The 15,870-nt window shown below is 38.6% G+C and overlaps 1 protein-coding gene across 1 annotated transcript in view; it reads left to right on the top strand.

The window, feature by feature from the left end:
- Window positions 1-12,519, top strand: part of LOC126473472 (E3 UFM1-protein ligase 1 homolog) — a 56,806-nt gene extending 44,287 nt beyond the window's left edge. Inside the window, exons 11-13 of the mRNA XM_050100547.1 lie at window positions 11,685-11,857; window positions 11,935-12,146; window positions 12,225-12,519. Of these exons, the coding sequence (XP_049956504.1) occupies window positions 11,685-11,857; window positions 11,935-12,146; window positions 12,225-12,379 (540 nt within the window). The 3' untranslated portion in view covers window positions 12,380-12,519. The remainder of the gene's footprint in view (window positions 1-11,684; window positions 11,858-11,934; window positions 12,147-12,224) is intronic.
- The last annotated feature ends 3,351 nt before the right edge of the window (window positions 12,520-15,870 follow it).

The following is a 15,870-nucleotide window of genomic DNA, read 5'->3' on the forward strand; positions in this document are numbered from 1 at the left end:
TGGGTAGGATGCCCTTACTTCAGATAATTCGTTGTCTCCACACCCTCTACTGAACAGTTTCATCTCCCTCCATCCTGCCATGCCTTCCAATCCACATCTTCACACCTTCTTCATCATGCACTGCATCTTATCATCTCCAGTACCTGTGTATCACATGCTTAGCCCATGCACATGTCATGCCTCCCGTGTGTGTGTGTGTGTGTGTGTGTGTGTGTGTGTGTGTGTGAGGGGGGGGGCACGCACACATATGCATGTACTTTAGATCATCAAAGAATTTCTTCCGAAACCCAGCTGCGGCGGGGAGGGGGAGAGATAGTAGCAAAGGGGTAGAGGATGGTGCTTCTGGGAGCATGCAGACACATGATAGGGATAGGGTAGGGATGCTATGTGCAGCCGAAATGATTTGGGGACAGCAGCTGGGGGGGGGGGGGGGGGTGCTGGAGGGGGATGGAAAAAGAGAGAAGTGGCTGTGTAGTGATGGAGTTGGAGCAGGGAAGATGACAGGTGAGTAAAGGACAGAGAGTAGCAGAGGCTGAGGCAAGGGGGCAGTTAAGAGAATGCAGGATACAGTGGAACTTCGATTTTGCTTTCTGTGACAAATGCATAGCCCCTGTGAAAAACCCACAAGATCAATGCTAAAAATTCTCTGTTTTTACATTTTGTCCAACTAAGGTTTACCTCGATTATAAGTTCATACTCAATGTCTCGCTTAACTTCATCTCATTGTCTTCCCATTGATATTTGATGTCATTAAACAAGTTACAAGTGGCTCAAAAGACATATGGCTTGCACCACAGGTGGTGGCAGAATTAGGGGAATATTTTTGGCCATTGTGGAGAGGGGAGATGTGAGACAGGAAATGCTGATATAATCCATGATTGGTGTTGCCAGCACAACTTGCAACATTTACCTTCACCATGCAGTTATGATACAATTACTGCAAGGTTGCTGCGGTAAAGGAAAAACAAGAGTGTCAATGTGAAGTGTTGCACACTGAGCCAATATTTGATGAAGAGTCCCAGCTACCACCTTTTGTGCCACTTGTAATTCAGTCTCATTGTTTTTCACATGTTTCCCACATACGGTGTTCAGCAGCAAAATGTCGTCAATCTTTTAAATTTGAAGTCTGAGTTTTGAAGAATATGCTTAGTCATAATCAAGGAAACATCGATCATTTCAGGCTAGTGAACTCTTATTGGCCGGTGACTTATTAAGTAACGCAGTAGCCATTGCAGCCACCAATACATGCAAAATGAGCTCGCCTACTGGATGTGTGTAGAGGGGGTGTGGCCCTTCATTGTTGGGAGTGCAGGTTGTGGCGAAAGCATTGGTGAAGTGCTGAAAATACTCTTTTTGTGCAAATTATGTGCTATGACGGAGATGTCATGTGGAAATAGAACAAGGGTTTTGCGATAGCACATTTTAAAGACTTTTGTGTTCAAATCTGACATGATACAGTTGCAACAACACATGATACAATTGCAACAGCTATGTACACTAATCATGCATATACTTTGCACCACACACTGTAGCTCATAAAGATTGGCATCAGTGACAGAGGGCATAAAATGAAACTGTAGCACCTGAGCTTTCTTTCAAATTAACATTTTACACAGTACGCAGAAATTCACCGAGCCAACTATAATAAACTTGTAACATCAATTGAGAAAGTAAACTCATTTTTTCACATCTTTGTTTCTCTCAACAAGCCTAAAATAACACTTTAATGGTGGTGAGCATGTGAAGTGCAGCTCATAAGAAAAACATTAAACAATAACAGCAATAGTGATAAAATATGTCATTAAGCAGGTGTCCAAATTTATGCTTAGGGCTTAACTGCTAAGCTGCTGTGATGTTTTTGGTTTAATTCACCATTTTAATCAATTTTTACTTTTTTATGGGTGAGCACAAAGGATGATCTCTCAAAAATGCGTGTTTGAACATATAATTCGCGGTCATAGAATGTCGCAAAATAGCTAGATTACCTTTTACCCAGATACCAGTTTCAATTTTGTTGTGAGTTTGAGTTTTTACTTGCTGTTACACATGTTTGATTGTTTTAGGAACTGATTAAATTCATTGCCACAAATTATTGTATAAACATTGTTTTTGTACTTTTAATTTCCTCACTTAGACAAAGTATTGGAGAGGATTGTGATTTTTAATCACATATGCCAAATTACATGTGTTTTTGCTCATATTTTGGAGGGCGTTTTAACATTTTCCTCAGTTTTGTGTTTTTAAAGCCTGGACCACACAATAACATAAAATAGGGGTTTCATTGTATATTGCAGGGAGAGCTCACACCTGTGCAATTCAGAAAAGCTGGTGTTGATAGGAAGGATTCGGATGGTGCAGGCTGTGAAGTAGTAGTTGAAGCTAAGAATGTTGTGCTGAGCAGGATGTTCAGCAACTGGGTGCTCCAGCTGTCTCTCAGCTTCAGTTTGTTGGTAGCTATTCATGTGGACAGACAGGTTGTTGGTTGTAATGCCTACGTAGAAAGCGGCACAGTGGTTGCCAGCTTAGTTTGCTTTTATAGGTAGCCCTGCCTTTGATGGGATGGATAGGTGATGCCTGTGACCAGACTGGGGTAAGTGGTAGTGGGAGGATGTGTGGGACAGGTCTTGCATGTAGATCTATTGCAGAGACATGAGCCAAGAGACAAGGGATTGGAAGAAAGGGTAGAGTAGGAATTGACAAGGATATTGTGTAGGTTCAGTGGGTGGTGGAATACTGTGGGAGTGTTAGGAAGGATAGTGGGTAGATATTCCTCCTTTCAGAGCGCAACAAGAAGTAATCGAAACCCAGGTGGAGAATGCAGTTCAATTGCCTCAGTTCTGGGTGACACCAAGTCATGAGGGAAGTCATCATTTGTGGCCTGATGGTGGGAATGCTGGAGGCAGTGTATGTCTGGAGGGACAAGGCGAGGGAGATCTGTTTCTGAAGAAGTTTGTGAGGGTAATTTTGTCTGTAAAGGCGTCAGTGAGACCCTTTATATATTTGGAGGAGGACTGGTCGTCACTAGGCTGTGATGCTGAGCAGTTCCCCTCCAGACTGCATCCATACTTGGTTCACCATAAAACTAAACCTCATGTAAACATTAAATGCAGAAACCTCATTGGATTTCATTTCGCGTGGAGCGGAACCCAAGCTGTCTCAAGCACAGTCAATTATGACAATGAGGATACGTTTTATGCTGTGTGTTATTTGTACATCGACTCAGCAATAATATGGGACAATAGCTTTAGTGGCGCATTTAACTTGGATGACACTGGCCAGCCACCTGGATCAACTAACCTGCAGTGATGTGAACAGTTGTAGTAAAGACATAAAAAGAGATGAGCAGAGAACAATATAGCATTGGATGTCATTTAAGTTTTGAACTTGAGGAAGTAATGGTAAAACACAGGTGATATGCTTCATCGGTGATCTGATGGAAAACAGAACATGCTCTCGATCTTAGCTAACATAGCATTATAATTAAAAATAAGAGTGATGAAAATCCCTGACTTTTAAAAGGGTAATTTTTCTACATGACCTATGTCCAGAGTAAAAGCGGACTGCTGGGATTTCACCGTGTAGTTAAATATTGAAGCCACTGAAGGTAATACAGTCAGTCGTCTGATAATTTCTGAATGCCTTCCGTATCAGACTCTGAGGAATATGGTACACTTCGGTACTGCTACATTGATAACGAGGCAATCAGCAGCAGAATCCCCAGCCATCAGAAAGTCCACATTCCTTCCTCCTCTTTTATGACATACTGTTCTGCATTTCACCATCATTCAGTAGTGACATGCCACAAAACTTCTTGCATTAGTTCAGTATGTTTGGCAGCTTAAATATCTTGTTATTTCTCATGACAAATCCCTTAGCTTGGCTCGTATCAATTCTATTGGGTTCAAATTGCAGTGTTAAGGTGACCACTGTAAAAATGCAGCATTTGTACAGTGTGCTCAACACACTGAAAATTACTGTTTTCCGTGTTTCTTTGACACTTGCCACTCTGGCTCTTGTGAGACCACATCTGTCCTACAAAACAATGGACATATTCAAACAAAGCGTGTTTGATTTTTCATTTATCTCCAAAAAATTAAACTGTGTAGTGTTTTATTAACTTCAGCAGTCTTTAACAATCTTTTATAAAATGTCAATAATTAAGAATATGTATTTGCAATGAAAACCAGAATTTTGCACGTGATATGTTATTAGAAACCAGATGATGTTCATTTTTCTTGAAAAAAAAAAAAAAGATGGTTAAGTCTGAATTAATTACATAACAAGGTGTGCTCAAAAAGTAAAGTGACTTTATATTTTTATGAAAAAATATGTATTTATTCATCAATATTCATGTTGTCCCCTATGCTTCTTCCAATCCTCGAAGCACTTTTAGGTGTAGCCTGGAGTCGTTGAAAATCTTCATCCTTTCATAAATCTCTTTAGTTTTGGGAACAGAAAAAAGTCGCAGGGGGGGCCAAATCCATTGAATATGGTGGCCGAGGTATGATTTTGTGTTGTTTTTGCCCGAAAAATCTCTCACAAGCAACAATGAATCAGCAGGTGCATTGTTGTGATGCAAAAGCCATGAATTGTTTTTCCACAATTCTAGGAGTTTTTTGCGTATTGCTTCTCGCAAACGGTGCATAATATCAATGTAATACTCCTTATTGACCGTACGACTCTTGAGGCAAAAATTCATGATGCGCTATGCCACAGTATTTGGAAAAAAAAAGAAAAAAACATTTAGCAAGATTTTGACATTTGATCAAACTTGGAAACTTGGTATGCTTTTTTCAGTCTTGGCTCTCTGGGATGCTTCCATTGGGGCGATTCGTATCTGGTTTCGACATCGTAATCTTAAACCCATGTTTTGTCACCAGTTATGACCCTTTTGACCAAATCAGGATCATCAACGTCATTCAAGAGCTCCTGAGCAATGCTCATGCGGCAGTTCTTCTGATCAAAATTGAGAAGTTTCAGAAAAAACTTTGATGACACACAGGTTGTGCCCAGAACATCCGAAAAAATTGCACGACACGAGCTGACTGATATGCTAACATCCTCAGCAACTTCTCTTACAGTAATTCGACGATTTTCCAAAACAATTAAACAATTTTCTTCACAGTTTCAACGTTGTCATCTGTTGTTGATATGCTGGGGCGTCCAAAGCAAGGTTCGTCATTGGGCATCTTCTCGGCCATCTTGGAAGATCTTGTATCATTGTAAACATTTTTTTTCCCCCATTATAACAGATGCATCATATGCCACTATCAACATTTCAAGTATCTTAGAACATTTGATTCCATTTCTCACACAAAATTTGATGCAAATTCTTGGCTCCATTTTTTATAATAATCGTAAATCACAGCGTGCTGTGAAACACTTCTAACCTTTCTGTCTTTGAAAAACAAATGAAGTATGCTGTACACTTGAAACTGTGAACATATGAATTTCATATTTAAATGATTTATGTATACCAACTGAACAAAAAAATTATAGGGTACAACAGTTTTTGAAGTGCTGCCCATCAGCCAAGAAAAATGTCAAAGCTGATTTTTCTCTGTAATCTTGTGAAAAACATTAAAAACAACTTGTTTCTAGCCATTAATGGTCTACTGTTTCACTATGAAGTAGGAAGCAGTGTCATTCATTTTTGTGGTACGTATGAACAGCGAGACAATCAGAGCACAAGAAATGCTTACAAAGACTGTGACTGTACACAATTTGGTGAAATAAAAATTACGTAGCTCTGGTATGATTAACAAAAACATTGGTGGCTGTTAATACCTCAGAATGTCTTAAAGTTTCATTTACAGTGACATAGTAACAAGATATCTAATACATAAATTGGACCTACTTCTAAGAGCAGAACAGCAGCAGTGTACAAGAGCTATGGCTGCTGACCAATCATCGCGTTTTTGTTTGTTTATGTCAGGTTTATTCTTATGATGAAGGAAGTGTAGCAGCCCTACCCTGTTCCTGCCATCCCACTGGACACTCCCACAAGCAGCACTGCATGTTCCCCTACCCTGCTATCCCTCCCCCTCCCTGCCCAAGCCTTCTCCTTACGCCTACCACCAACAGATCACTTCTCCTATGAGGTGCAGTTACTGTATGCAGTTTGGCCTCAACAGCCAAGACAGTGGTTGTTTGAGATGTGCTTGTGTGAATTTGTGTGTGTTTCCTGCTTTAGAAGAAGGCTTTTTGGCCGAAAGCTCAAATGTACAGCAGTCTTTTTGTTGTATCTGTCTGCAACTCAGCTTCTCCTCCTTGTAGTGAGTAGCAATCCGTCTTTTTCATAATATTGTCATTATTTCCTCCTGGATTTTCCATTGTATCTTATTTTTGTATTACGTACCACATGATTCTTTTTCTCAAGGAGTGATATAAACTTCAAATATATGATAGCCAGGAGGGGGAACTTAGTCTTATTCAGTATAGTCCTTGGATAACTGATAGTTGACAGAAAAACGGTATGAATTTGATTAAATTAAAGGAATACTAATTTCTTCTTATTCGCAGTCACCATGGTGCAGGATGTGTTAGTATTGTTTTTCATTTAATATTTCTGTCCAAATTCAATGGTTTTTCGATGCCAGATAGTACACCAATAACAATTTTGAGACATTCTCTCAAAAATTAAATAAATAAAAAATTAAAAAAAGGAGAACCTTTTATTACTGCTTATTCGCTGCATGATGAATCTTAAGAAGTGGTGATTGTGTGTGTTGAAAGAATCTTTAACATTCAAAAAATTCATGGTGCCTCAAATGTAACTCAATATATTTTAAGAGTCATTTAAAATGAAAGAACTGTTCAGTTCTCACAAGAACTGGGAGATCTGTTAATAATGAGTTTGTTACAAGGACTTGCTGTGAATTAGATCATTGTTGGACACAGTGCAATCCAAAGGTGAATCCAGTGTTTTATGGGTGTATCACTTCATTCCTAAACATATTGGTGAAAATTTTCAACTAGAAATGTTTTATTTTATTTCATTCTTCAGATGTTTTTCAGAGTTAAACATAGATTTTGAAGTTCTTATATGAAACGAAAGAGTATGAACTGTGGACTGATTGATGTATCTGATTAAACAAGAACACATCTATAGTTAAAAATCCTACTCGCAAGTGGTTATTTTAATGAGGAGACCTCTGAATAGCAAGATGACAACAACAATAAAATACTAAACATTTAGGGTGGTGAGCACCAAACTAGTATAAATTTTTCTTGTAGTAACTCTTGCTTCTTTAATCTGGGGTATTTTAGTAAATTACTTCTTTAGTAATACACTATTTAGTAACTGTTCGAGAGCTTAATTTCTGTTTACTTCTTTAGTTGTCACTAAAGTAGTAACACCTTTTTACTACAGAATTAAGTCATCTCTGCCCGCGGCTGGCACGTGCATGATGTTACTTCTCAGAAAATATTGATTGTCGGCAGTCATTATTGCATTGTCTTTTGTGTAATTTATGTTCTTCGCTATGATTTTAGAAGCTAGAAAGGATTATTAAATTGAGTTATTAAAATTGGAAACTCTACATGCTATTGTACTAATTAATGTTAAGATTTGTGTATTATGAAAAAGAAACGTGCTGTTAATGGACGAATTATTGTTAACCTCACCATGTACAGCTACCAATGTCCATTGATGGTTGGTGACACTTATTAATTTAAGCACCAGTTTGAGATACGAGCTAGCTGCAACATGGAGGTAACCAAGAAACGTTCAAAAAAACATACCAGAAAATTAAAAAGAGCAGTTGCTGAAATAATGAGAAAGTACATAACTACTATTGAATCTAAAAACCATGATGCCAACATGCTAAAAAGGAAAGGATGCTTGGGAAAAAATACACGTTGAATACAACACAGAAGCTCTTACACAAAGATCACAAGAGCAACTTAAATTAATTTAGAAGGGCATGAAATTGAAAGCAAAGAAAATGGAAGCTAAATGTTATCGAGAATAATTTCAAACTGGCTGTGGAGTAGGTGAGACAAAGGTCAACGATATAAGCCAAATGATTGTTGATATGATCATGCAAGTTTTCTAGGGGATAGCTAGAGTTAACGACAGTGACACATCTGAAGATAATGTGATACTTTCATGCAACTTCGATGATGATAACTACTCTGAAGGTAGCAATTAAACTGCAATAGATGGAACTTTATCCTATAGTCATGAACCTCGGCCTACAATCTCTGGTGGGAACTTATCAGACAATGTGCCCAGCAAAAGACAGAGAGAACATGCAGTTGTAGTGAAAAACCGAGAGTTCTTGAAAAGAGCAGATGAGCTTCATTCCTTAAAAATATGTTTAATATGAGAGGAATACAATGCAAAAATGTTGTTAATAAAAAGACAAAGAGAAATCATAGAAGAAGAGCATAATCTTAAAATGGAAATTATGAATAAGTTCACAAACGCAATGGAGCAAACTTCAGGTTCCAGTTCTCCAACCGATGTGCTCAAGAAATTTGGGTTTTTGTGAATGAATAAGAAAATATCCATATGTTTAAAACATCTTTTATTTCCTTGATATTTTTTCAAATGGTTAATATGTTCTTGTATGGCATAATATTTGTGTTTATCATTTCAGCATCAGTACTAATTTTTGCTAACATCACATTCTAATATTTATCTGAATTTGCAGTATTATAAAATAAGCCTTTTTTAGAAATAATTAAATCATTATATGACCTTGTATACTCAATTAAGAAATAAAATGAGAATGTTAATCCCCTAGAAGAAAAAAAAAAAAACAACAAGAAAGAAAGAATGAAAAACAGAACGTAATTATAAAATTACACATAAATAAAATGAGTCACTTTTCATGCAGTGGTGACAATCCATTGGCGTATTTATTCACTTAAGAAGGAAAAGTCTTTACACTAACTTCTAATTTTACTAGCAAGCAAGGCACAATTTTAATTAAAGTAGTTAAGTATTATAGACAATCTGACAGTTTGTCTTGCAGCATCTGCCTTTGGCTGGAATGCATATTGTTTGATGTCATTCACCTCCAGAGCATCAGGGTGAAACACATCTCTAACTTCTATTCCAAAGTTGTGTACAACTGCAGCAGCCACAATAACATTCCCACACTTGTTTGGTTTAAATCACATTGTTTTAGTGACAATTTGGTAATGTTCCTTCCAAACACTGAACGCTTCCCTGTTACACATCTGGTAGCAATATGGGCTCTATTGTAGTGCCATTCAGCTCCTGTGTGGACTCGGACCACAGGCGTCATAAGATGTTTGGAGAGAGCATAACCACTATTCCAACAAGCAACCCATCATATTGTCGATTATCAAATCCTGCAGCAACTCTACTATTGTCCCAAATGCGTACATCATACATGGAACCCGGCCAACGGCTTACCACTTTCAAAATTTTCATATTGGCATCACAGATGATTTGTATATTGATAGAAAAGAAATTCTTGCGATTTCTGTATTGTTCTGCTTGTGCTTCAGAAGGACAGTGTGTGGGTATGTGTACACAATCTATAGCCCCTATGATATTTGGGAATCCACCAGTTTAGTAGAATTCCCTTTTGTTCTTTGATATACAAGGGTAAGTCGATTATTATCCACAAAGTAGATATAAAATTTTATTGTAATCAAATGGGAAACTACAAGAACATCATTTTTCGACATAGTCTCCTTGCATTTCAATGCACTTGGTCCATCGTTGTACAAGCTTCCTGATGCCCTCATAAAAGAAGGTTCTCAGTTGAGCTACCAGCCAGGAATGCACCGCTTCTTTCACTGCTTCGTCAGAGGCAAATCGACAGCCCCTTAATGCCTGTTTGAGTGGACTAAACAAGTGATAGTCAGAAGGGACAAAACTACAAATTTGAGTTTCTGGAGCATTTCAGCAGTGTGGGCAGCAGTATGCAGACAGGCATTGTTGTGCAACAACACAACACCTTTTGACAGCAATCCTTGGTGTTTGCTTCGAAATGCAGGCTTTAGCCTGGCATTAAGCATCTCACTTTAACGTACACTGTTTATTGTTGTGCCCCGTTCCCCATAATGTTCCAGTACTGGATCGTGTGCATCCCAAAAAACCGGAAGCATCCGTTTTCCTGCAAACGATTGGGTCTTGAACTTTTTCTTATACGCTGAATTTGGATGTTTCCATTCCATTCTCTGCCATTTACTCTCCGGCTTGTAACGATGTATCACCAGTAATGATCCTGTCTAAGAAGTTGTCCCCTTTGTTACCATAGCGATCCAAATGTTTTTTTTGCAGATGTCCAAGCGCGTTTGTTCATGCAACTGTGCGAGTTGTTTTGGGAACCATCTGGCACAAACTTTATGAAACCCAAGTCTGTTGTGGATGATTTCGTAAGCAGAAATTTGCAGACGATGTGCCACTTTGTCAATAGTTAATCGTCTGTCTAAGAGAATCATTTAACATAAATGCTCAATGGATTCTTCATTTGTGGCGGTAAGTGGTCGTCCGGCTCCTTCATCGTGTGTAACACTTGTGTGACCATTTCAGAATTTTTCAATCCATTTGTAGACACTCCGTTGTAGGAAAACACTGTTCCTGTACTGTACTGAAAGTCTTCGATGAATTTCAGCCCCTGATACGCCTTCCGACCACAAAAAACGGATCACTGAACATTGCTCCTCTTTGCTGCAAATAGACAGTGGAGGAGCCATGATTAACAGCATGGCAGCGATAACGAAACTAATCTAGCACCTTGAAAATTGCAAAGATATAACAACAAATAAACAAAGCAAGCGTCGTCAATGTAAAATGACAGTACTACCAAAATAAACCAAAATATAACTAAATTGCGGATAATAATTGACTTAACCTCGTATTTTCTTGGCTCTGTGGCATGGACACATACAGTGGCTTCAAGGCAGTTAAACTGTTTATCACACCGTAAAAAGCTCTTCCAGCAGTAGTATGATGGATATTAATGATTTCCCATGCTGCAATTTGATAAGTACCTGTGTGAAGGATTCGCAATCCACAAAGAAATTGCAGCCTAGGAGATAAGGCACAGCTCCTGTCAGATTTATGTTGCAGTAACGGCTCCTGTATACCAAGCAGCAACTCAAAAGATTCCTTACGAAATCCAATTCGTTCTTTGAAATCACTGTCGTTAACATCGCAAATGGGTCTCTTCTCTCCATTACAATCCCCATTCTTGGGATGTTCACCTCTTCCTCCATCTCCATATATTCTTCATAGTCCAGGTAATCCGTGGAGTTTGGCACTTAATACACAGAATGCGAAGATTGCACCTTACTCTCTCACTTTACTACTACTACTAGTGCCTAAGAGTAAGTTTTGGCCTTATTTCCTCCTTACGTTACTAGCATAGTAGTGTACTCCTCAATGGTGCTCTCTACCAGTAATGGATTAAATAAATTTATTTTGGAAGTAAATGAAAAATTTCCTCTGGAGTAATTTACACATGCGGTAATTTACTCCTTTAGTTCAGTACTATCGACTTGGAAGTCGCTGATTTCTTTCCCTCTTAGTATCTTACTACTTTAATTTCATTTACTCCTGGTTGGTGCTCGCCACCCTTAGGTTAAGCCTCATTGAATTGTAGTTCAGTTGTGATAAATTTCATTTATTATTTTAGTGAAGCAATCTAGGTAATATCAGATCGTTACATAATACTAACCCCATTCATATTTCTTTGCAGGCAAGAATGAAGATCATAAATGAAGCGTCAAATGATATGAAGGAACCACTTTTGAAGCTTCACAAGTCACTGAGTGGAAGTTCAGTGGAAGACTTCATGTCTGCAGTAGAAGTTGTAATGGGTCAAGGAATATGTGACATGATAGTACGTAAGCCAGATAAAAAGAAAGAAAGGTACATTTATTTCTTTCTGTATGCATTTAACATTTAACTTAATTTGTCCAGTCATATCTAATTCTTCACTTTTTCAGAATCCATCTGTTGAATCGCCGACAGAGTCTCTTGGACGAGCTGTCTACCTCACAAGAGCCAGCTAAAGTACTTCTTATTACTGTGCTACTGATATTTCAAGCTGTGACCCAGAGCACAGTACATGCATCTGGCAGATTTGTTAACAACATTCTGTCATTTTTACAACCAAACTTGCCTGCAGACACATTCAACACACTGCAGGAATATTATGGTACTTTATCCAGCAAATGTCTAGCCTGTACTTTTCTCAGTGTTAGCTATTACCAATTTATTTCTCCTTTGCTTTCAGGCCTAGTGTGGAAGAATTTACAGGCTGAGCAGAATCCTGACAGTTCTTCAGAATGTATGGCAACTTTGGTGGATAAAATGCCAGCTATAAAGGAGATAGCAAACACATTCAAGAAGTTGACAGCCTCTGAAAGACAACAGAAAGTTTCAGAGTAACTTACAGTTTCAGGATAAGTTCAAGCAAAACTCTGGATATGTGATTACCATGTGCCTTTTCAGTTAATTTAACCTGTTGGAAAGTGGAAATATATGGCTGTAAAACAAGAAGTGGTGTACAATGAAAATGTATAACTGTGGTTTCTTTATTAAAATTAAAAAAAAAGGCCTTACAATAAAGCTGTCATGTCTCAGAAATAGTCTCTGTATGAGGCAAATCAGTTTTTGTCCAACTAAGGACATTCATTCTTTCCCAACAAACTGTTATATCCACAAAACTTAGTGTACTTGAAACCAATACACAAAGCTATAGTGTACACATTCAGAATTATATTGTAAACACTTAAGAAACAGGAAATAAAGCTAGGGTGATGAAACACGCAGGATGAGTGAACTAAAGCGTTTGTCTCAAATATTTTTGGAACCATTTAATACATCATAACTAGTGAAATGTGCTTTTGCTTGTCACAAGACACGTTTCATCTTATTCAGTTAAAATATCATGAAATATTGTGTACCTCATCTGTTTCTTGCATGCAGTGAGGGTTTGATGTCTGCATGCGCATATGAAAAAATTTTTCAATTATTTTGACTTACACAGTAAATAAAAAATGAGTGAAAAAACAAGTGTCAAGGGTAAAAAAAGGAAAGTGCAAGCAGGCAACACGTTTGTTTCTAAGTGAGAAACAGATTATAGAATGTCACAACTAACAAGTTTTAAGTAAATAATGTGACGTAAATAGTGACAAGAACACATCTTAGTAGTTGCATACACAGTATTACTATGAGTAGTGTGTTCATATCAATCTGTGTCCTATGCCTTGCCCTGTTATGCATATACTAATTTAATGACAAAAAACGTGCCTCAGTCACTCTGACAGACACACATCCTGAAGTGAGAACATAATCCTGTAGTTGGTTGGTTGCTGGTTCTTCAAGAAGCAACATAGTTTATTTTTTCAGTCACAGTCATTGCACTCTGATGTATAATATTTAGGTGTCCAATCAAAGTTTTCTTGTTGCTAGTCCATCGTTCTCATTTAAATCCTATTGCATGTAACAGTATCCTTAATGTTTTGACAGACCATGGAAATTCAGTGATTTTCCTGATTGCTGTGAGGAGCTCAGTGTAGGAGGAACTCTCTTCCCTGCAAGTATAAAAGAAGTGTCTGTTATTGTGCTGTATCACATCCCTGTGAAATTATCACAATGAAACTAGTATTCTTTAGATCTCTGGTACTTTTTCCAGGAGTACGAAGAGAAGATTCAACAACAGATGTCTCCCTTTTCAAATTTTTTGTTGGTTCTTGCAGGTTCACCAGCATAATTGGCAGCAAGCAAATTACTTTGTTTCACTGCATATTCTGTGACTTTGCCCCCTTCTTAGCTTGCATTTATTGTGAACATCTAGCAAAGCATGAAGTCCCATGTGAGTGGAAAAAAAAGCACAGATAACTGTTGTATGCAGCAAGGGTAGAACAATGGTCCTGCAAAATTACAGACCAATGTCCTTAACATGGGGTTGCTGCAGAATTCTTGAACATAGTATGAGATTGAATATAATAAAGTTCCTTGAGACTGAAATGCTTCTGTCCATAAATCGACAAGGATTCAGAAAGCATCACTGGTGCCCTTTTCTCACATATCCTGTGAACCATGGATGAAGAGCAACAGATGGATTCCATATTCCCAGATTTCTGGAAAGTGTTTGACGTAGTGCATCGCTACAAACTGTTAATGAAGGACCAAGCATATGGATTAGATTCTGGGGTATGTGGATGGCTCGAAAACTTCTTAATGTAGAGCACTAGTGTGACCCCTTTTTGAATACTGCTTGAGGGTGTAATGGACCTGTCGTTAGAGACTTTACCACACACTCACCCAGACCTTGACTGCCCTGGTTGAAGTAGGTAGGTGCTGACGGACCAAATAGGAATGCTTCACCTCCCCCCCCCCCCCCCCCTCCCCCTCCCTTCATTTCCGGGACAAAAGCTGTAATCTGAAAGATTGTTTTTCTGTGCTCTCAAGAAGAATGGAAGGGATGCGGAAAAACTGCAGTGTGCCACGTACGGGGACAACTGGATTCCTCTACAGGACATGAGACGCCTATGTGAAATGACAATATGCAGTTTTCTATGGAAAGAATGCTTGGTATTAAGTGCCTTTTAGTGGCTATGTATGCTCTCTTGCCAAGAGAAATTGTGGGAAAGAAGGTTTTACCAGAGGAGGGGTTGTAGGTGACAAATTGATGGGGTACAGGTTATCTGTTCTTAACTGGCAACATGGAGCTTGCGCAGTGACGGAGTTCTACCATGATAGGCTGTGCATGTGGTCATCAGTCTTACCACAAGAATTTGGGAATTGTGGACTGTACAAAACTGTTTAATACTGATAGTGAACAATGATCTGATTGGCCAGAGAAGAATATGAGGCAGCTAGCTGAATGTATGGCCATGCGCAGGGACATAGCTATGGAGGATGCAAAGAGGTTGTGTTGAAGGGAAACTGGTGACCGAGCTGGGAAAGAACACACTTGCTGTCCAGAAAGAAAAGGAGAGACCTCCTGCTGAGGGGCAAGAGTTAACATTTGGTTGCTGAGCGCCTTCCATGGGATGACCAGCTACGTCTGCTGCCAGAACAGGCATTACCTCTCGACTACATGCCGCAGCCAAGTTGCTGCCAGCCGTCTGCAGCATCACTTCCTTCGTGCCGATAACAGCAGGATCTATGCCCAGTAAAAATACACTTCAGCTCTCATCTAAGTCTACCTGACAGTTCCATTTCTCTCATAGCAACCACAATTTAAACATCCTGGTAATGACACTGTGAAATTCGCAGTCAATAATGGGGAAATTATAATTTCCTTTTTTATAAATTAAATAGATGTAATTTGTAAATTTATTTGAATAGCTGTGTTACAAAGGCATTTTGCTTCTACACGTACTATTAATCACTAATCTTCTTCTTCCTGCTGGCACTCCTAATCATTTTTATTGAATATGCTAATGCTACACTCGCTTGCAGTTTTATATACAGGGTTGGAGTGTTTATTAGTGGCTGATGACTGCTGTATTTAGCTAGTGTGGCGATGTTTTAACTGCTTGAGCAATGTCTGTTCTAGACCTATTACTCCATGCAGCTAAAACTATCACTGCTACCTTAACACTCTCTTATTAGATTGATGTAGATATTTATCCTTGCAACTCTTATGATTTACCTCAGAGTGCAGCTATGCTGTCCCTTATTCTTCCTTGACATCAAACTTCTTTCCTCCATGCAGATTTCTATAAGTGAAGTGGCTATGAAACAAAACACTGCTTCTCTACTTAGAGTCTAGATTGGTTCCAATTACCTCTATGTATTGTCACAACCTTTCACAAAAGGTTACACACCACATGAGCACCAACTAATGTTACTGTCTCAAAGACCTCTTGTTAACATTCTACGAGGGTGGTTTTAAAAGTTCTTGGAATCACCACGAGACGTCAGCA

The sequence above is a fragment of the Schistocerca serialis genome, chromosome 4, assembly GCF_023864345.2.
Source record: "Schistocerca serialis cubense isolate TAMUIC-IGC-003099 chromosome 4, iqSchSeri2.2, whole genome shotgun sequence".
NCBI classification, from domain to species: Eukaryota; Metazoa; Arthropoda; class Insecta; order Orthoptera; family Acrididae; genus Schistocerca; species Schistocerca serialis.